Source organism: Taudactylus pleione, unplaced genomic scaffold (assembly GCF_031769625.1).
Source record: "Taudactylus pleione unplaced genomic scaffold, aTauple2 ptg000886l, whole genome shotgun sequence".
Classification (NCBI taxonomy): Eukaryota; Metazoa; Chordata; class Amphibia; order Anura; family Myobatrachidae; genus Taudactylus; species Taudactylus pleione.
In genome coordinates, this window is record NW_028285287.1 from 532636 (window position 1) to 550856 (window position 18221).

At 44.1% G+C, this 18221-nt stretch overlaps 1 protein-coding gene, 1 long non-coding RNA gene and 4 other non-coding genes across 6 annotated transcripts; 5 read left to right on the top strand and 1 right to left on the bottom strand.

Moving 5' to 3' along the window:
- On the bottom strand, positions 1–9241 carry LOC148474161 (uncharacterized). The gene is made up of 3 exons (XR_015872912.1): positions 9172–9241; positions 876–980; positions 1–563 (listed from the first exon to the last, which is right to left on the bottom strand). It is a non-coding gene; the product is annotated as an uncharacterized LOC148474161 (long non-coding RNA).
- Positions 9242–9493: 252 nt separating this feature from the next.
- Positions 9494–15648, top strand: RPL23A (ribosomal protein L23a). The gene is made up of 5 exons (XM_088459003.1): positions 9494–9593; positions 10327–10507; positions 13630–13806; positions 13990–14059; positions 15578–15648. Exons 1-5 carry the CDS (start codon positions 9569–9571, stop codon positions 15590–15592), a joined length of 468 nt encoding a protein of 155 aa, XP_088315129.1. The 5' UTR covers positions 9494–9568; the 3' UTR covers positions 15593–15648.
- LOC148474163 (small nucleolar RNA Z17) lies at positions 9798–9864 on the top strand. Its single transcript, XR_015872913.1, has one exon. It is a non-coding gene; the product is annotated as a small nucleolar RNA Z17 (small nucleolar RNA).
- Positions 11220–11290, top strand: LOC148474164 (small nucleolar RNA Z17). Its single transcript, XR_015872917.1, has one exon. It is a non-coding gene; the product is annotated as a small nucleolar RNA Z17 (small nucleolar RNA).
- On the top strand, positions 13854–13917 carry LOC148474165 (small nucleolar RNA SNORD42). Its single transcript, XR_015872916.1, has one exon. It is a non-coding gene; the product is annotated as a small nucleolar RNA SNORD42 (small nucleolar RNA).
- On the top strand, positions 14923–14987 carry LOC148474166 (small nucleolar RNA SNORD42). Its single transcript, XR_015872915.1, has one exon. It is a non-coding gene; the product is annotated as a small nucleolar RNA SNORD42 (small nucleolar RNA).
- Positions 15649–18221: the final 2573 nt, after the last annotated feature.

An 18221-nucleotide genomic window follows, 5' to 3' on the forward strand; every position in this document is an offset into this window, starting at 1 on the left:
TTTTTCATGTAATGTCTAGATCTTCATCAAAGTCATATCAATAGAAAAGTGAACCTAACAAATCAAATAGCACACAAAAGAATATACGTTACTTATTAAAAATTAATTATATAGAAGTTTACAGTTTATTAATTCACATTAGACATTAACATTAATCCTTGCCCCAATTGAACATACACTGAAGTGCCAAAAGTCATGGGATAGCAGTGTGTAAAGGTAATGGTGGGTGACATCTTGGAAATGCCCAGAACTGCATCAGCTGTAGTCTGACTTCTCGTGAGTCAGTTTGAACACCTGCTGGACTGCTCATGGAAAGGCGTCATGAATTATCGGTGTTTGAACGGTGCATGGAGATTGATGCCCGACGGATGGGACATTCCTTTTCCGATCTACAATGTCACGTTTGTTTCGGGAATACCTGATGGAAGGCATTACCAGCCACCGCGGACAGCGCAGTCGCCGACCAGGTGTGCTTAATGATCAGCGGTGTTGTTTCGTCCGACATGAATCCAATCGAGCCTTTATGGTGGAGAGGTCCATTCGCACCCAAGATCCTGCGGTTGCTGTCGGAGATGGAGGGACCATGGCATATATGAAGATATCTGCTACTGTCATATATTAGGGTAATACTTAATATTTGCGGGTACCCCCTGACAATGGGTGTTTTCAGGGGCTATACCACAAATATTATTTGCTACATAGGCCTCTTAGTCTTATTTATAACCCTCACACAGACTGAACATTAGCCTCAGCATGGAATTTGCTCCCTTACCAAATCGAGGTCCCAAACAAAATTCTATTTTTTGCCTTAATAAATTCTAAAATTGGAAATACCCCATCACACGGTATAAATCAGTGATAGGCAACACACTTACCAACTTTTAGATGTTTCTCTCCGGGTGATGCCCTGTGAGAAGTGGGAGGTGGGCAGCGATGGAGGGCAGGGCCAGACTATCCATGTCATTGGGTGGTTGTATAACCTTCAAAAGGGCCAAACATTACTCTTATCACAATAGCAATTTAATATATTTAATCAAGAAAAGAGACACCTAACTGTAATAACATATCAACAGGCCTTTGAAACAAGTTTTACAAGCCATAACAAACAGATATTACAACAAAGCAGGTAGGAGCTGGGGGTGCAAGTGAAGGCTTAGAGGGCTGTATTCGGTCCTGGAGCGGCCATTACTGGTATACAGTAAATGATGCAGTTGGGAATATTTATTACACTCTATATTTGTACAATAGGAATTTATCCATTGTGTTTTACAAGGAGGTATAGGGCAAAAAATGCATTTGTTGTGATAGATGTTTCCCACATAAATGGAAGCGAAGCCAAATAATAATGTCACCTACAGCTAGCCATGCAGGCTCCTACATACCAGCTGCACACTGTGCACGAAAGCTGTCAGATGTGTAATGATCACCAGACTTTTGCAGGGTGGGAGGTATGTGCAGGGCCGTAGCTAGGGTAGTGCGGCCGGTGCCATGGCACAGGGCACCACAGGTCAGGGGGCGCTGTTTGGGCCTGTCAAATTTCTGTTTATTATCATTCTCACTTGTAGCTTCCTCTAATTCCATCCCCAGAATCTCCTGGCCTCTCCTATCTCTTCCCTGGCTCTTCCCCGTGAGTCCATTCCCCTTTTTTTTGGGTGCATTATGTCCCTTTGAAAAATGAGGGAGGCGCCAATGCTCTTTCTGGCACAAGGCACCAAAAAGTCTAGTTATGGCTCTGGGTATGTGTACTAATATTTCACTATGTAGTGCCCACCTGCAGCATAGGGTATGTAGTCAGGAAACCAGCGATCGAAATGACGACCGCCGGCTTCCCGGCTGTGAAATCCCGGCATGGAACTAATGATAAATACTAAATACTGACGCCTATCATCAGCCCCATGCCGAAATACTGACACCCGGCATACCAAACGTAGGTAAGCCGGGCGTCGGGACCCCCCAGGAGGGTTAGGATTAGGCATGGGGAAGGGGGGGTTAGGGTCAGGCACCCCCAGAGGGAGGTTAGGGTTAGGCATCCCCTGGGAGGGTTAGGTCTAGGGTGCGGAGAGGGAGGTTAGGGTTAGGCACCCCCTGGGAGGGTTAGGTCTAGGGTGCGGAGAGGGGGGTTAGGTTTAGGCACCCCTGGGGCGCCTGGTAAGTATCCTAACCCTCCCCCCCCCTAAGAGAGGGTGGGGGGGTGAGGGTTAGGATACTTACCAGGCGCCATCGGGATCTTCATCTGCCGGACTTCCGGCGTCAGTATTTCAGCCATCGGGCTTAGGTCCGGCGGTATGTCATACCGATTCCGCAGCATAGTTCTTTTATCCGTTTACTTGAGAAACGCTTTTAAAGAGGATCTGGCTCAAGTCAAAGTGTGGGAACAATTTACAGTTGGATCACTTTTTGAAACAAAACTTTCTCTGTCAAACAGATCACTGGTCAGAAATTGACTGGAATGGGACGCTAATTAAATATTATCCTTGCATTAAAATGAAGAACAAAAAACAAAACCTAAACAAGGCCTAGAACTGTCTGGCTTGGAAGGCCTGTGCTGAGGTATGTCCTCACTGGTTAACATGTGCCACTCCCGTACTGAGTAAGTGAAGGAGTGTTGCACTTACCTGGCTGTATGGCAGGTGTGAACCCCTGTAGAATGGAGACCTGTGCACTAGACCACCAGACCACAGAAGGTTCTAACTGGGTTGGCTGCAAATTCGTTAGTTAACATGCACATTACTTGTAATTGGAGTGGACACCTCTGCCAGCTTCCATGACTGCCCTGGTCGAAGGAACCTCAACACATCGCTGCTATGAAACATCTGGCACAGAGGTTGTATCCTATGCCAGTGGTTCTCAAACTGTGTGCCATGGCACCCTGGGGTGCCTCGGTACACTTGCAGGGGTGCCTCAGGTTGGTGATCCATCACCAAAATTAATTGATTATGGTCAATGTAATGTAAATATGTGGATAAACAGAAGCGTAAACTTGTCCACCACAACATAACTGACCCTAAGGATGACAGGTATGACCCTAAGGATGACAGGTAAGCACAATTTACTTCACTTTACCAAACTATATTTTTTTCTTTATTTCTCATTAACAAACTTTTGGCTTAGGGGTGCCATGAAAACAATGCTGATACTCTAGGGCGCCGTCGTTCAAAAACGTTTGGGAACCACTGTCCTATGCCATTGTGGTTCAAACCCTGAGACCAACGAACATCCAAACTCAGAGGCCTGTGGAGAAAGTACATTAGTACACAGAGGCCTCTAGAAAAAGGTTCAAGAGCTACGCCACACAGGAGCACCCACCTCCCCGGGTGACGCAAACTTGGAGGCCATTTAAAAGCAGTCCAAGTGTATCCCCCACACAAAAGTTATAAAAACAGTGATTTGTATATTATAGGGTTGTGCTGTGAATGAGAAGCGCCACAAATAGAGAAATAAGTGGGGCTATAAAGAGAAAACTCAGGTCATACTGATACTAAGAAATTTCTCAATGACTGAGACATTAACGGTCCCATCATTGTTACCTATAGTACAGTGCCATCTCGTTTCACTAATGGGGTATTCAGTTAGATATAAACATATCCACATCATATATGCACATATATACACATCCTCGCACACATTACATTCAAGGCACAGACCAATGGGCAATAATAGTGTTCAACAAACCCACCTTAATAGAGCAGGAAGGAGTTAAATGTATAACAGACTAACTATAGTGAGGTATACATGGAGACAGGAGCCCAACTACTCTCCGGAGATGTGCTGAGGCATGCATTGTGTAAATGGCTGCCCAGCGTTTCTCAATACTAGGGGAGAGAGAGGGAGAGTAAACACACTGGGACAGGCTGGCTGCTGTGAGTGGTATGGACCACAGGGACATGGTCCTCACCGCTGCCAGTGGCATCCTATTACCCGGTGCCTTGGTGGTCTAGGGTGTAGAATAGAGACAACCAGACCCCACACTACCAGCAACGCCGGTGGTCTCCACATCGGCAGTGTTAAGCCGCGAACATGCGGCTCCCTGCAAGCAGGGAGCCGCTCTTACTTTCCCCCATTAGCATGCGGCTGCGGGCTCCGGGCGGTGATGTGCATATCTGCACCTGGAGTCCTGCTGTGGAGGTCACAGACCCAGTCGTTGGTTCTGCCGCCACTGTCGCTGGGGTCATTGGAGTGGCAGTGACAGTGTCCTATAGGACACCCTGTACTGCCTGCTCTTGTTATAAATGTATTAAATTCAACTAAAATAAAAGTTACAGGGGCCACTTAACAACAGCCCCCACAACATGGTGGCTGATGGGTAAACGTTTTAACTATTTGGTGCCCAGACTGCTGCTTACCAACCTATACCCACCGTGTACCCTATGGCAGAAGAATAAAAATTGCTTAACTGCGTCCTACATCGACATTGCGTGAGATTCAGAATCAGGCCCGTAAGGTGCATAGGTTGCTCTAGGTTCGCCTCTATAGATTGTAAGCAGGGGCGTATCTATAATGGGTGCAGGGTGTGTGGGGAACACGGGCCCCTGGGTCCAGTGGACCGCACACCCTGCACCCATAATATTACTTAAATCTCTGGAGTCCCACGTCGGCGCGGGGGTCCGGCTCTGTAAAACGACTGGAAAATGGCTGCAGCGGCCATTTTCCCGTCGTTTGAGCATGCGCAGTACAGGGAAAATGGCCGCCGTGGCCATTGTCTCGGTGACCTGTGCATACACTATAGACTCTGAGCACACTCTAGTGCCCAGAGTCTATAACTCTGGCCCTGGCCGCGCACAGCTCAGTGCGCTGCCGGGCAGAGGGGGGTCCGTGTCGGAGACTGCGCATGGGCCCCCTCCTCTCTAGAAATGCCCCTGATTGTAAGCTTCGAGCAGGACCCTCTTACCTCAATGTCTGTCCGTTACTACACAGTATTGTTCTATTGCTGTTTGTTGCCAATTGTAAACCACAACTATGTGACTGATACAGTCTTCAAGTTCTGCTTCCCCCTTCCCTGGAATGCTATTTCATACTATGGGGTCGGCATATATGCACAACTCTGCGTAACCTGCAGTTCCTTTGCCACGTCCTCTCTGAACTAAGGGCCTGATTCAGACCCACTCGCAAGCGGCTGTCCGCTCGCAAGTGGGTCGATGGTGTGCACTGCGCATGCGCACGACGGCGGGAGCTCCGTCGTGCGCATGCTATACGAGCGTCCAGGAGGACGCTCCATAATTATGGAGGACGGCCCTCATTCAGAGCATGCGCTCTGCTCAGAGCGTACGGCTCTGAATGAGGGCCTAAGGCTACATACAAACAACCCTCTTACTGATCAGTTATACCCCTTCAATCGCAAGTGGAGAGTAACTGAGTTGCGTATAGTTCTGCACAAGCCGTAGTTATGTATACCCGGATCCGGACCATGCGTAGAACAAACACGTAATATGAGTCCTCGTGACTGACTTACATTTAACTCTGTGTCGGCACCTATATGATTACATTCACAATCTATAGACTATAAATAGATGACAATCAATTAATTCTGATGTCTGGTATGCTTGGAAATGACTGGGAGTCTGGGAGCATTTCCGCAAGTGACTGTGAAACATGCAAAATGTTGTAGCCAAATTGTAGAAAGAGGTAAATTTTCAGCTGAACAGTTTTGAAAATTGTGCTTATCTCTAGTCTATGAAGAAAATGGTTATAGGTAAGATAAGTGTTATAGTTAGTGGGTTTTTTTCTAAGTGGGACTACATGTATAGCATAACTTAAAGAGTTAGGGGGTCATTCAGACCCACTCGCAAGCGGCAGTACGCTCGCAAGTGGGTCGATGGTCCCCACTGCGCATGCGCACGACGGAGGGAGCTCCGTCGTGCGCATGCGCGAGACCCGGACTGCGACAGCCAAGCTGTTGCTCCGGGTCTCGCACAAAAGGGGGCGTGCTGTCGATGGTGACTGACAGCACGCCCCCTTTGGTGGGCGTGCCGGGGGCGTGGCGGCCAGACGGAGGCGTTCCCATGGGAACGCCTACCGTCTGAAGCCGGCCCCACTGACATCACTAGTGATGTCAGTGGGAGTGATTTTGGCTCTGATAGAGCCAAAATCACTCCAGGGCTTGTGGGCCTGGGAAACCCTACCACAGGGTTTCCGTCGCAAGTCCGATGGTCGCGATGGTCAAGACCATCGCAACCATCTTTTTGGACGCTCGTATATGCTGTGGGTGGTCACCCACAGCTATACGAGCGTCCAGGAGGACGCTCCATTTTAATGGAGGAGGGCCCTGATTCAGATCGAGTGCTCTGGTCAGAGCGAGCGGCTCTGAATCAGGGCCCTAGTCAGGAGTTAAGCAGGAGGAAGACAGGAGGACGACATTTTAAAAGAACTCTCTAAAACTTGGGGAAAAAACAAAGGATCTTCTGAGCTTCTGGAAACCCTGCTACTCAGCCACCAGCTTCCATTATAACCTGGACACTATTTTTGCCAACACCCTGCTTCAGCATTGCAAGCAACTACCAGCTTACTGAACATTTAATACTTGTATGTTTGTGTTTCTTCTCTACAATGTTTAAATCATTCCAATACCACTGTCAATTTATCTTTATACCACTGTAGTATCTACCATTGTTTCACACCTATACCTTTTATTTTTTTTTTAAATATATTCATACTTTATTATACTAATTCCCAGGTCTTGCAACTTGAACACCTCTAGACTCCTTTTTTGGTTATAATATACTATTGTAGTTGTGCCTTTACATCTTCCAGCACTGTTCTTCCTTTTATCTGCTTTTGACCTTTGACCTGTACTGCTCCGTCATCTCACACTCATTACTACTACTGACTCCCCCCCAACTGCCTCATCTACATGATGTCTCTTTTCTTCTACTCCTCCCTCACTCAGCTGCTACATTATTTTGTCCTCTACCACCAGTTTTCACCTCATTTCTCCATCCATAGTCCCCTCTACGTTCTCCCCCTCCTTCCCCTCCCCTGTCTCTCTTCATCACATATAAGTCTCTCCACTGCATCTCCCACAACTCCAGTATTATTAACTTCTCTTCCACCATGGTCCTGCTGCACCACCACTAAACTCTGCACCCTCTCTTTTCTCCAAGTTACCTATCCTCCCCCCCACACCACACTAAACCTCCATCTTACCCACCACCTGCTGTCACCCTTCCTCATTCAGAAGCCAGCCACATAACCCCACACTCCTTATCCTCCTCTAGATCAATATCACCTCCACACTACATCAACCCTAATAATCTCATTCTCTTCTCGCCTCTTAACTTTGTCCCTCTCTCCTGTTCCCTCTGGAAAGCCAGTTTTGTCTATAATAAACTGGTCTCCGTTCATCTGCAATGCCTTGATTCTCCTTGCCATCACCAAACCCTGGCTATACCCCTCTGACACCACTGCTCCTGCAAAATTCCTCCATCACGTGGCTTCCTGGCTCTTAATCTTCAAATGGGCCCTCAAGACCCATTTCTTCCTCAATGCTCTCCAGCGCTCATCCTAACCCACTACTCTATGCTCCTTCCTCACTATCTAGCCCATCTGTGTCACCCCTGTTTGTCTAACCCTCCCCTCAGAATGTAAGCTCTCACGAGCAGGGCCCTCTTTCCTCACGTGCTTCTTCTTGCCTTACTTTTACTTTCATTTACAATGGCACCTAAAACTGATTACTGACACCCTGCTGCTTATTTAGGTGTTATGCAACATTGTTTATAAATCATGTACTTGTCCTGCATTGTCTGTACTGTTAATAATTGTTGTCTTGTGTGCTCATTTGTTTCTGTACTTTGTAAGGCGCTGCGGAACCCTTGTGGCGCCATATAAATAAAGGATAATAATAATAATAATAATAATAATAATATTGGGGTGTGCTGCCAGACCTTTGGTAGGAAACACTTCTGTGGACTACTGTATAAACACGAGCCATTACTGGAAAAGTACTGCCACCAAGAGGTCTTGGGGGAAACTACATGCCACTGCAGGTCACAAAAAAAAAATGCTCTTTAGACAGTAAGCAGTATCCATTATCACAACTGATGGTATAATTATTGCACCATATTCAAATTGCCTGCAGTCTTATCCTTATCTGAATATATTGAAATACCCATGTCAGACTATGCAAAAACCACCTGCCCTGGCAATGAAAAACTGGCCTGCGGAGTGCTCTTGTTGTCGTCTTTCGCAAATGCAAAAGATGGCAACATATGATGGCAACATTGTAGCCCAGTGAGCATAAGCCTGCCTGCACATTTGCAGAACAGGGAGCCAGGGAGTGATACACTGTGGGAGAAAGCAGGAAGAGAGCAGTAGATATACGTGGTATAGCCTCCCATCAGAGGTGGTAGACGCTAATGGTTATTACACACGTTGTGATTTGAACGATAATGATATCGTTATCATTTAAATCGTTAATTTTTTGGTCGCTACCAACTCACCATCGACCAGCGATGTGTGGCCACGTATGGACGATAGTGATATCGTCCATCAGCCGTTCATGCAGGTCAGCTTGCTCGATATCGAGCAGGTTACTATAGGGACCTACAGTCGTCTGTGAGTTGGTGGTGTGCTGGATGATCGATATCGAGCAGGTTACTATAGGGACCTACAGTCGTCTGTGAGTTGGTGGTGTAAAGCTCTCTCATCTCTGTAAATTGCAGCCCTGCACAGCGGATGTGGGATGCAGGAACATGAGAACCACATTGCAAAGTTAAAGAAAACTGTTTCCTCCACACATTTCTATTTAGTATAGGGACAAACAGAACCCACACTACCAGCACCGCCGGTGGTCTCAACACCGTCGGTGTCAAGCCGCGAACATGCGTCCCTCAGTATTCAGGGACGAAAATATTTACTTTCTCTATGCTAAAATGCTGGAGAAAAACATTTTGTTGCTTTTGTAAATAGGCCCCCCAGTCTACTACATCTTTATTAAACTTGGTATCAATGGACTTAAATGCGATGTTGAATAGCATCGGTAATGAGTTCCCGAATCTATTCAATTCGCCGTGGTGTAAACCCCCGACTAGAGGATTTTCCCTTCGCACCCTCATAAGGGTTCAATAATTACATATTTCAAGTATAAAGTCCAGAAAATAACAGTGATGATTGCTTTCAATACACAAAACGCTAGCAACTGTACTGTGCCGTGGGTCATTTCCCTGCAGAAATATTTACCCCAGGGGTTCCCAAACTCCGCCATTACAGTCCACATTTTAAGGATATGCATGCTTGAGCACAGGTGACTTAATTAGTACTTCAGTCAATCTGGACTGTAATGGCGGAGTTTGGGAACCTCGGCCCACCCCCAGGCATCTCTTATTATTATTATACTTTCTTTATATGGAACAATAAAGTTCTGCAGTGTATAGATCATTGAATAGTTAGTTATTGGAAATTTAGCGGAGATAGCAGCCTAATGACAGAATCCTGTCACGCATGCGCAGTACAACAACTAAGGCGGAACTACACGTCCCTTAATGCATTGCGGTTACTTAGTTTATCTCGCGAGGTTTTTTCGGTAAACCCTTGCTGATATTGGTCGGGAAACCCCTCGCTCTTCCTTTTTCCCAAGATGGCTCCGAAAGCAAAGAAGGAAGGTGAGAGCTGCGGGGATGTTCTGGGTGTTCTGCTGTGGTTATGGGGCCGCTGTGCCCGGTAGAGGGGAGGAGGGTTTACATCAGTGGGGTCAGGGTGGGATGGGGATGGGGGTGTTGGCCTGTTGCGGGTCTCCGACACGTGTGGAACCGTGCGAGGCCTTGGAGCCACCGCCGCATGTGTATGAGAGTAGGAGCCGGGGGCCCGGTACACGTGATGTTTTATGCGATCAAAGTATGATCTCTGTGATTCCACCTTCTGTACTGATGTACCGGGCCCCTGTGCGGCCAGGAGGGATTCAGGTCATTCCTACCGGCTCCACCATCATGGTGAGTGTACAGCAGGCTGGGCTAGGTGACGTGTGGCTGTCTCTGTGTGTTATGGAGCTAGGAGTAGTACTATGTGTATTTTCTTTCTGTACCGCCAGCATATAGCACATCACTATAAGAGAATGTCCATTCTGCCCCTTACCCAGAAGAGCTTACACTAATTTAATTCCCTTTCCCACACATGGTTCCTAAAGGCATGCCAGTTGGCTGAGGTGTGTTGGGACCAGGGCTTCCATAGGCAATAAGACAACTTCATATTTATTTTTTAGCCAGTTTGACAAATGCATTTTCAGTTAATTTACTTTAGTATTTGTTCTGGGCAGAAAAAATGTGATTTTTTATTTTACATAGAAATGTTCTAATAGTTTATGAATTTGTTAAAGTTAAAACACAATCTCTTTATTAGCTGTCCCTGCCAAGACTGAAGCGAAGTCTAAGGCACTCAAGGCCAAGAAAGCTGTCTTAAAAGGAGTACACAGTCACAAGAAAAAGAAGATCCGGACGTCTCCTACATTCCGGAGGCCTAAAACTTTAAGACTTAGGAGGCAACCCAAGTACCCCAGGAAAAGTGCCCCAACAAGGAACAAGTATGTTGTCCTGAAACAGTCTATATTTAAGATGGGGCAAATATTCTGTTTTACTAGGTACCTTACAGACAATGGGGGAGATGTATGAAGCCCTGAAGCGGCATCAGCGCACGTTGTGTGCTGATACCGCTTCTCCCCGATGTATGATCGGGGGTCTGGGCAGTAAATGACAGGGGCGCTATGCTTCCCTGTCATTGTCGGCGCTGCTATCTACAAGATAGCAGCGCCGAGCGGCAGGGCCATGTACGAACGGTCATACCGCATGACCGTTCAGCCGGCTGTAGATGTCGTTATCGACAGCTACAGCCTGGCGCTAGCCTATCCCCACAGCAGGGGTAGTGCTGTCCCTGCTGCGGTGGCTGCCGGCACCAGGCTGCGCGCGGGGATCTCGCGATACTTGCGAGATCCCGCGCATGCTCAGTGGAGCCAGCTGGGACAAAGACACAGCGCATCAGCACTAGGCTAGCGCCGGAGGGGGGAGTTAACGCTCCCCCTTTCCGGCCGATGAGATGTTCTTACATCTCATCGGTAGTGCTTCCTGCTTCGCCTCGGTAAAGAGGTGAAGCGGTATAGCGGCACGTTAAGTGCCACTATAATACATCTACCCCAATATTTCACTCACTTTTCCTCTAATATATTAAGTTTTTGTTACATTGTCAATACTAACACTATTTTATACAGGGTGTGACTTTGCATCCTGTGTGAGACTTTGGGTACAAATGATGTTTTTAAAGCGATCAAAGCCTGAATGTCTGTGATTGCACTTATTTTCACTGATGTATCCCTGACCTCACATCACCATTTCATTTACAGTTAAGGTGCCCATTCACTGTGCGATAAAGCAGCCGATCTGACGGATTGGTACAATAATGCTGCTATATCGCACCGTGTATGGGCATGAGATCGGATAGTGCGCACACCCGTGGGGTCGTACATCGCACCGCCAGATCTTACTGCAGGTTCAGTTGATCTGGGGATATGATGTGAGAACCCATGCAGCGCTATGTGGAGGGGGCATATCGGATGGTCGGCCACCCGCTCACACAGTGTGTGGGGACCGCCCGATATGTCGGCCGTCTGAAATCGCGTTGCAAGGTGCATATCATACGCACCTTGTATGGGCAGCTTTAATCTGTGCTTTCAAAAACATATCCTAGTAGTGTGCATTGCCTTTCATTGAATTTCAACACTGGTAACTTTCATCATAGTCACTATTTGTGCGTGAAAGGCTTACCATATCTCACACTCCTGATTTTAAATAGTATTTTATTCATTTTTAATAATTGTCATCCTATCTTCTCCAGTGGACCTCATGTTTCAGCCATCTATCCTGTTTTGGTCAGATTTAAAATGCCCACCTTTCTCTTGATTGGTACTTTAAATGAATCTCCATCAAAGTACTAATTATGGTACGGAAGTTCAAGAGTCAATTTAATCCTAATAATCCTAATATAACTGCCTAAATAGCAACAGTGCATGCTATAGGATGCCTTTTGTTTACAGATTTATTTTTTATATCTCAAGAGCAGAGTGCGTTCATTGGGCAGAATTCAATTGTTTTCGCGGCCCGCATCTCCCGTCTAAAGTGACAGGAGTTCGCGGGCCGCTATGCAGTTGTTCTAGATTTTCGTGCTAATCGCGCCCAAAGTGGTCGGGTTTAGCCGCGTAAAGCAGCTAAACCCGACCAAAGTGCTGGGTGCGATCGCGAAAAGTGATGTTTGGGCGCCCAAACATGTCACTTTTCGCACATTTCAGCTCTCACCCCCTGGGGCTGCGAGCTGGAATGTAGTGCTGTCAGCTGATCGTGCCCGACTGGAGCAAGAATTGAATAGCTCCGTCGGGCGCGATGGGGGCAGGAATCAATTGAATTCCGCCCATTATGTAACTTCTTGCGTGCTTTAATAAAGGGGGTAATTACAATGCACCATTTTAGAGTAAGCAGTTTACATTTTCTGGGTTTCATTCCATTATAGGGCCGTATTAAATTTGAAGTGAAAAGCTGTTTTTGCGTGTTTTTGGCGAAAACTTTTCACCTGTTTTGATTCTACACCATATTCAATTTGAAGACTTTCCGCCTTGGCGGAAAGTCAATGCAATGTAATTGGCAAAAAAGTTTCCCCTATGAATAGCAGGCTGAAAAAAGTGCAGAATTGGGTTTTTGCGGTGCAACTTTGCGGGAGCCCCCGTGCAGCCTTCAGACAGTACCCCAAAGGTAAACTGTGTCAAAAAATAATTAAAAAAAAACTTGTTTTTTTTTTATTGCAGGTGCTTGCGGCAGGTGGATTTTTCATGATTTTTTCAACTTAACTTTAGCAACTTTTAAATATGCTGGCCCCCCACTTTCAAGTACCCCAAATTTGCTGGGATAACTTATTTTCTGGAAAAAATACCCCTGAATACTATTCTGCACCACGTATAGAAAAACACTATTTAGCAGCTATTGATCCCATTTAAAAACACCAAATACATTCAAGCCAAATCGGGGGGTACCATAGTGAACCCCCATGTCAGAGCATCTTTTGTCAGGCTGATTTCCCCAAATCTGACAGGACTTTCCTCCTGTTCAAGTTTCGCCGTGTCCCGTTTTCGCTACTTCCATATTGAAATCAGGGTAAATCGAGGACGGACGTGATACTTTTCCGCCTACAAAAGACACGATGTAGGCGAATAGTCTGGGAGGCGAAAAAGTATCGACTCTTAGTGTAAGAAGTATTTTGCCAGTTGTCTGTTCAACTTTATACATCAATTTTTGCTAATCGCACCTTAATGGATCATGAAAACCACTGAGCTACTTTGCAAACTGCACATTTGATTGTTTCGGCTATAATGCTAGATGTATAGATTCTTCCTAGCCTAGCTGCTCTTAGATATTTGTCTCTACCTGCTGTGCAGCTGCAACGTGGTAGATCCAGTGTGTGCGTGTATGTGTGTGTGTATATATATATATATATATATATAGATATATATAGATATATATAGATATATATATAAATAATATAATTTTTAAAGGTGATAACACTGCTGTCTAATCAGAGTTCTCCCTACTTCTGAGCCAAGAAATTGTGTATGCTGAAAACACATCGGAAGGACTTTAAATCTCCGCGTTTTACTCTTGGTTTCAGGCTTGATCATTATGCCATCATTAAGTTCCCTCTGACCACTGAGTCTGCCATGAAGAAGATTGAGGACAATAACACGCTGGTTTTCATTGTTGACGTGAAAGCCAACAAGCATCAGATAAAACAGGCAGTGAAAAAGCTGTATGACATAGATGTGGCCAAAGTAAACACCCTCATCAGGTAAGCAGCCTTTGTGTTCAGTGATCTTACCCATTCCAAGGCCTGACATGCACATGATGGAAATCATATTCTGTCTGACATCTGATGTTTTCAAAGGAACCACTGATGCATGAGAGGAGAGGGGTGTGTGTGCGTGTATATAGGACTTTATGACAAGTAATGTGGGCTCTTGATACATTGCAGGCCTGATGGTGAGAAGAAGGCATATGTCCGTCTGGCTCCTGACTATGATGCTCTTGATGTTGCTAACAAGGTAAACTTTGTTTTATTTCTTGTTGTTAATAAGGTATTAGAAAGCACCAGTACTTGACTATGAGGCATTTCATAGTGATGCCCACTTTGAGGTTTGTCACAACGACTTCTGTCTTTGAAGTGAAACTTTCACCATAATTTAGCATCTTCTAATTAAAGTACATTACAAGGTACCTCACTTTCTGTTATCAGCATGGGAGATTACTTTGAATTGATATCTATAATAACCATTCATTTGGGGTTTTCTTTTAGCCTGTTACACAGGGCAAAACAATTACATGCTGGTTCACCCTAAATATTTAATACTTCAAACAATATACATGCAAATTGAGCTATTTTAATTGTTAAATTTAATTAGAGTTTGGACCACTTCCCTGGCACCTAGCAGCCACCAATATTGCAGATTTTCATTTTGTGGCAGTATCATACACATAGCTGAGAACTGATCTGTAAGACGGAGTCATAAGGCTGATCTTTATGGCTAAATGTGCACTAACCATTCAAGATAAATTGTGAAGTAATTAAGGATGTAAGCTAAGCAAATCTCCTATGTCTGCTAATACACTACACATGGATCCCTCGCATCCTGCCATCAGCGGCCTTGCCAGAGTATGAACTTGCTTTCCCTCTATTTCTCTCACTTCAGCTGAATAATTAAAATAAGGTCAATGTCTTAAGATTAATGGGTACATGTGAGATGAATGTGTATGGGGTTCGTAAACTGTCTTTGGGAGTGGCCACCCCATATTGTCACAGAAGAAACTACAGTACTGTAAACGTAAAACTTTTAAGATTTGTATTTTCATATGTTGATGGTTACTGGTCTACTTCAAAGCAATCAATATGTAGTGTAGTTGTTACAATGTGCATATGATGAAAGCTTATTCTGTCTGAATACATTGATGTGTTCAAAGGAACCACTGATGCACAGTAATGCTACAAATGAGTCCTGTAGAGGCACAAGCCATGATATTTCTGCTCCTGCCTACATGTAATGGTTTTAATCTCGATGGTGCACATGTCTGCATTCATATGCTTGGTTTATAGCTATACTAGCACACCTGATTGTGTAAAGCTGTATACAGACACAACAATTTTGTTACCAACGATTTTATGAACAATTATCTGTCAGATTTTTTAAAGTCTAATGAACGATTTTTTTGAACTACAAACGATTTTTGCATATTCCCTTAATGAAAATCGTTCAGTTGGTCAGTCTGACTGAACTACAAACATGAACGCGCATGAATGATAATCATTCATCGTTTTAATAAAGTGAACGATTTTTTTAAACGATATTGTTATCGATAATCGTTCAAAAAATGGTGTGTGTGTATGCACCTTTACTATTAACTCCTTCACAAGATGGAGTGTCTGCAAATTTAGGAATTTACAAATTGTAGCTGTATCATGAATGGTCATTATAGAAAGCTACTTATGATCCATGTGTTATGTATTTGTCATTGCTGCCAGTGTTCTGTTAATAAACCTTTCCCCTAACTTTTTGTTTCTGTTGCAGATTGGCATCATCTAAACCTGCAGCCACATGTTCCATACAGAAATAAATCTAATAAACCAACTTTTATTTTGTCTGTTGTGAATTGTCACTTGTGTAATGGTTTAAATTTGCAAATCAGGCATGCTTATAAGGGTTAGAAATAGCCTACCCACTGCTGTACTGGACTGGAAATAATCACCAGGGCATTCAATGTTCACAATGCAGCCTCTAGTCGGTGACTTGTAGGGTGTTGCTGCCACTCCCGGGAATTGAGGTAACCGCTATACAGCAGGCTGCCACCTTCAATCTCAAAGCAATATGACAGTAAAAGGTTTATTTTTATCATTTGATGACCAGTCTACATGTCTTACCGAAACGTTGGCTAAATATACAGCTGACAAAACAGAAATGCTTTGTATGTTTATCAGGCAGCTGTTTCTTATACAACACGACTTTCATGTGATCTCTGCATTGAAAGCAATTGTGTGAATAAGAAATGTAAAAAGAGAAGGCTACTAAGAAACAATGGGCACAGTTATAAATACTCTTCTAAAGGTATCGGTTGTAGTGAGCCTTTTCTGAAATCTGGCTTCTTATCCAGCACAATGTATATCTGGTTGCTATGGCCAGCACCTTCTATCTTAGTCACCAGTACAGTGATTTTCATAACTGAAGAGGTGACTGGATGAAGGTGTTATGTTTAGAAGAAACTGAGATGTACAGTTAAATATATAAGAATTGGACAAAACATCAGTAAATAGACTACCAACATTTTTTTTTAATCCAATAAATTATTATTATTTTTTTTTAAATACATAACAAATTTACATTGTAAAAAACATTGCAAACAATACAATAAAAAAAAAACTACTAAATACATAAATCAAAAAAAAAGAAAAAGGGAAATGTGTGTGGTCTCACTTCACATCATTCTAAATGGCAAATGAATTATATTCCTTCACATGACTTGCAAACAACAGATATATAACTTGATAGATAGAGATATATATATATATATATATATATATACGCCAATACCTTTTCACACAGCAGCATTCATGTACTATGGTAACGTAAGTCCCTGGAACTAAGCAGTGAACAGGTTAGGCACAGTCATCCTTTAACAACTATGTGGAGAGTCGAGCCATCTTTCCTAGGTAGCATAGTATTTCTGCACTGCGTTTCTGGCAGTATAAACATACTTTTCATGTGCAGCTACCGCCCCAACCAAGGATAGCCATGTTCCCAGGTTTGGGCCTGAAGTCGCCATCCACTCCCTTGCTATACAAACTTTGGCAAGCGTACAGAGATTAGTAGTGTATCGTATGTTTATCAATTGTGTCCGTATCAATCATAGCCAGAATGCATGTTGTAGGGGTAAGAATATCTTTAGGTATACCCGTAGATATTATAACACTGATTACCCCCTGCCAAAAGGAATTCACCAGAGGACAAGACTATATTAAGTGCCAAAAGTTCCCCTCAGATGAGTTACATTTAGGACATTTTGAATCCGTCCTACCCCCTATTCTCATTAATCGGACTGCTGTCATATATGCTCTATGTATTATAAAGTATTGTATCTGCTGGTATCTAACGGACGTGGTAGCAAAACGAGGGCTAGCAAGAGCTGCTCTCCAAACATCCTTCTCCATTACCCCAACATCATTTTCCCATTGCAGTTTTAAAAATAACTCAGACTTATGATGCTTGTTCAACAAGTTAGAGTAAATCCCAGATATTAAGCAGAACCAGCAGATTGCAATAAAGTTTTAATGGGAGACTCCTGTAGAGATAAAGGAACTTCAGAGAACTGGGCATTGATGGCATGTCTAAGCTGGAGGTATCTAAAGAAGAAATGGTTGGGGATGTCAAACTCTAGGCGCAACTGGTGAAAGGACTTCAACGTTTCTGCCTGAAATATCTGCCCAATAGAGACTATACCCCACTGGCCCCAGGCCTCACCGACCTGAAGAGCAGAAAGCTCCCTGAGACAATTAGCATGAGCAAGGGGAGTATCTGGATCTATGCCCTCCGCTTGTAAGATGTGAAACCAGTCTCTAGATAGTGATGGCCTGCCTAAATAAGGGCATATTAACTATATGTATAATTATCACTCAGCAATAGTCGCAATGGAGATAGGCCTGTCTTATAGTGAGCCAGGACAAGGGAAGGCAAGGAATCGCCAGTCTTGTTATTAATCCATTCCCATACATGTGTCAATTGTGCAGCAAAATAATAAAATTTAAAAAAGGGTAATGCCAAGCCACCAGAATCGTGAGGCCTAGTTAAAGTATCTAATTTGATCCTGACTCTTGTTGGCCCACAGTAGAGAGGATAAAAGGCCATCAATCTGTTTAAAAAATTTCTGAGGAATGTACACCGGAGAATGACAAAGAATGTACAGGATTTTAGGTTGGAGAACCATTTTAACAAGGTTCACTCTTCCCATTAAAGTTAGTGGCAGTTTACTCCAAATTGGGACACGAGATTTAAGATAGGCAATTTGCGGCAGTAAATTCAGTGACAAATATTGTTGAGGGGTATTCGAGATCCATATTCCTAACTACTTAAATAAATTCACCCATTTTAAAGGAAGATTTATAACAGGAACGTCAGGGCAAGTCCCCCTGAAGGGAAGGATACATGATTTATCCCAATTAAT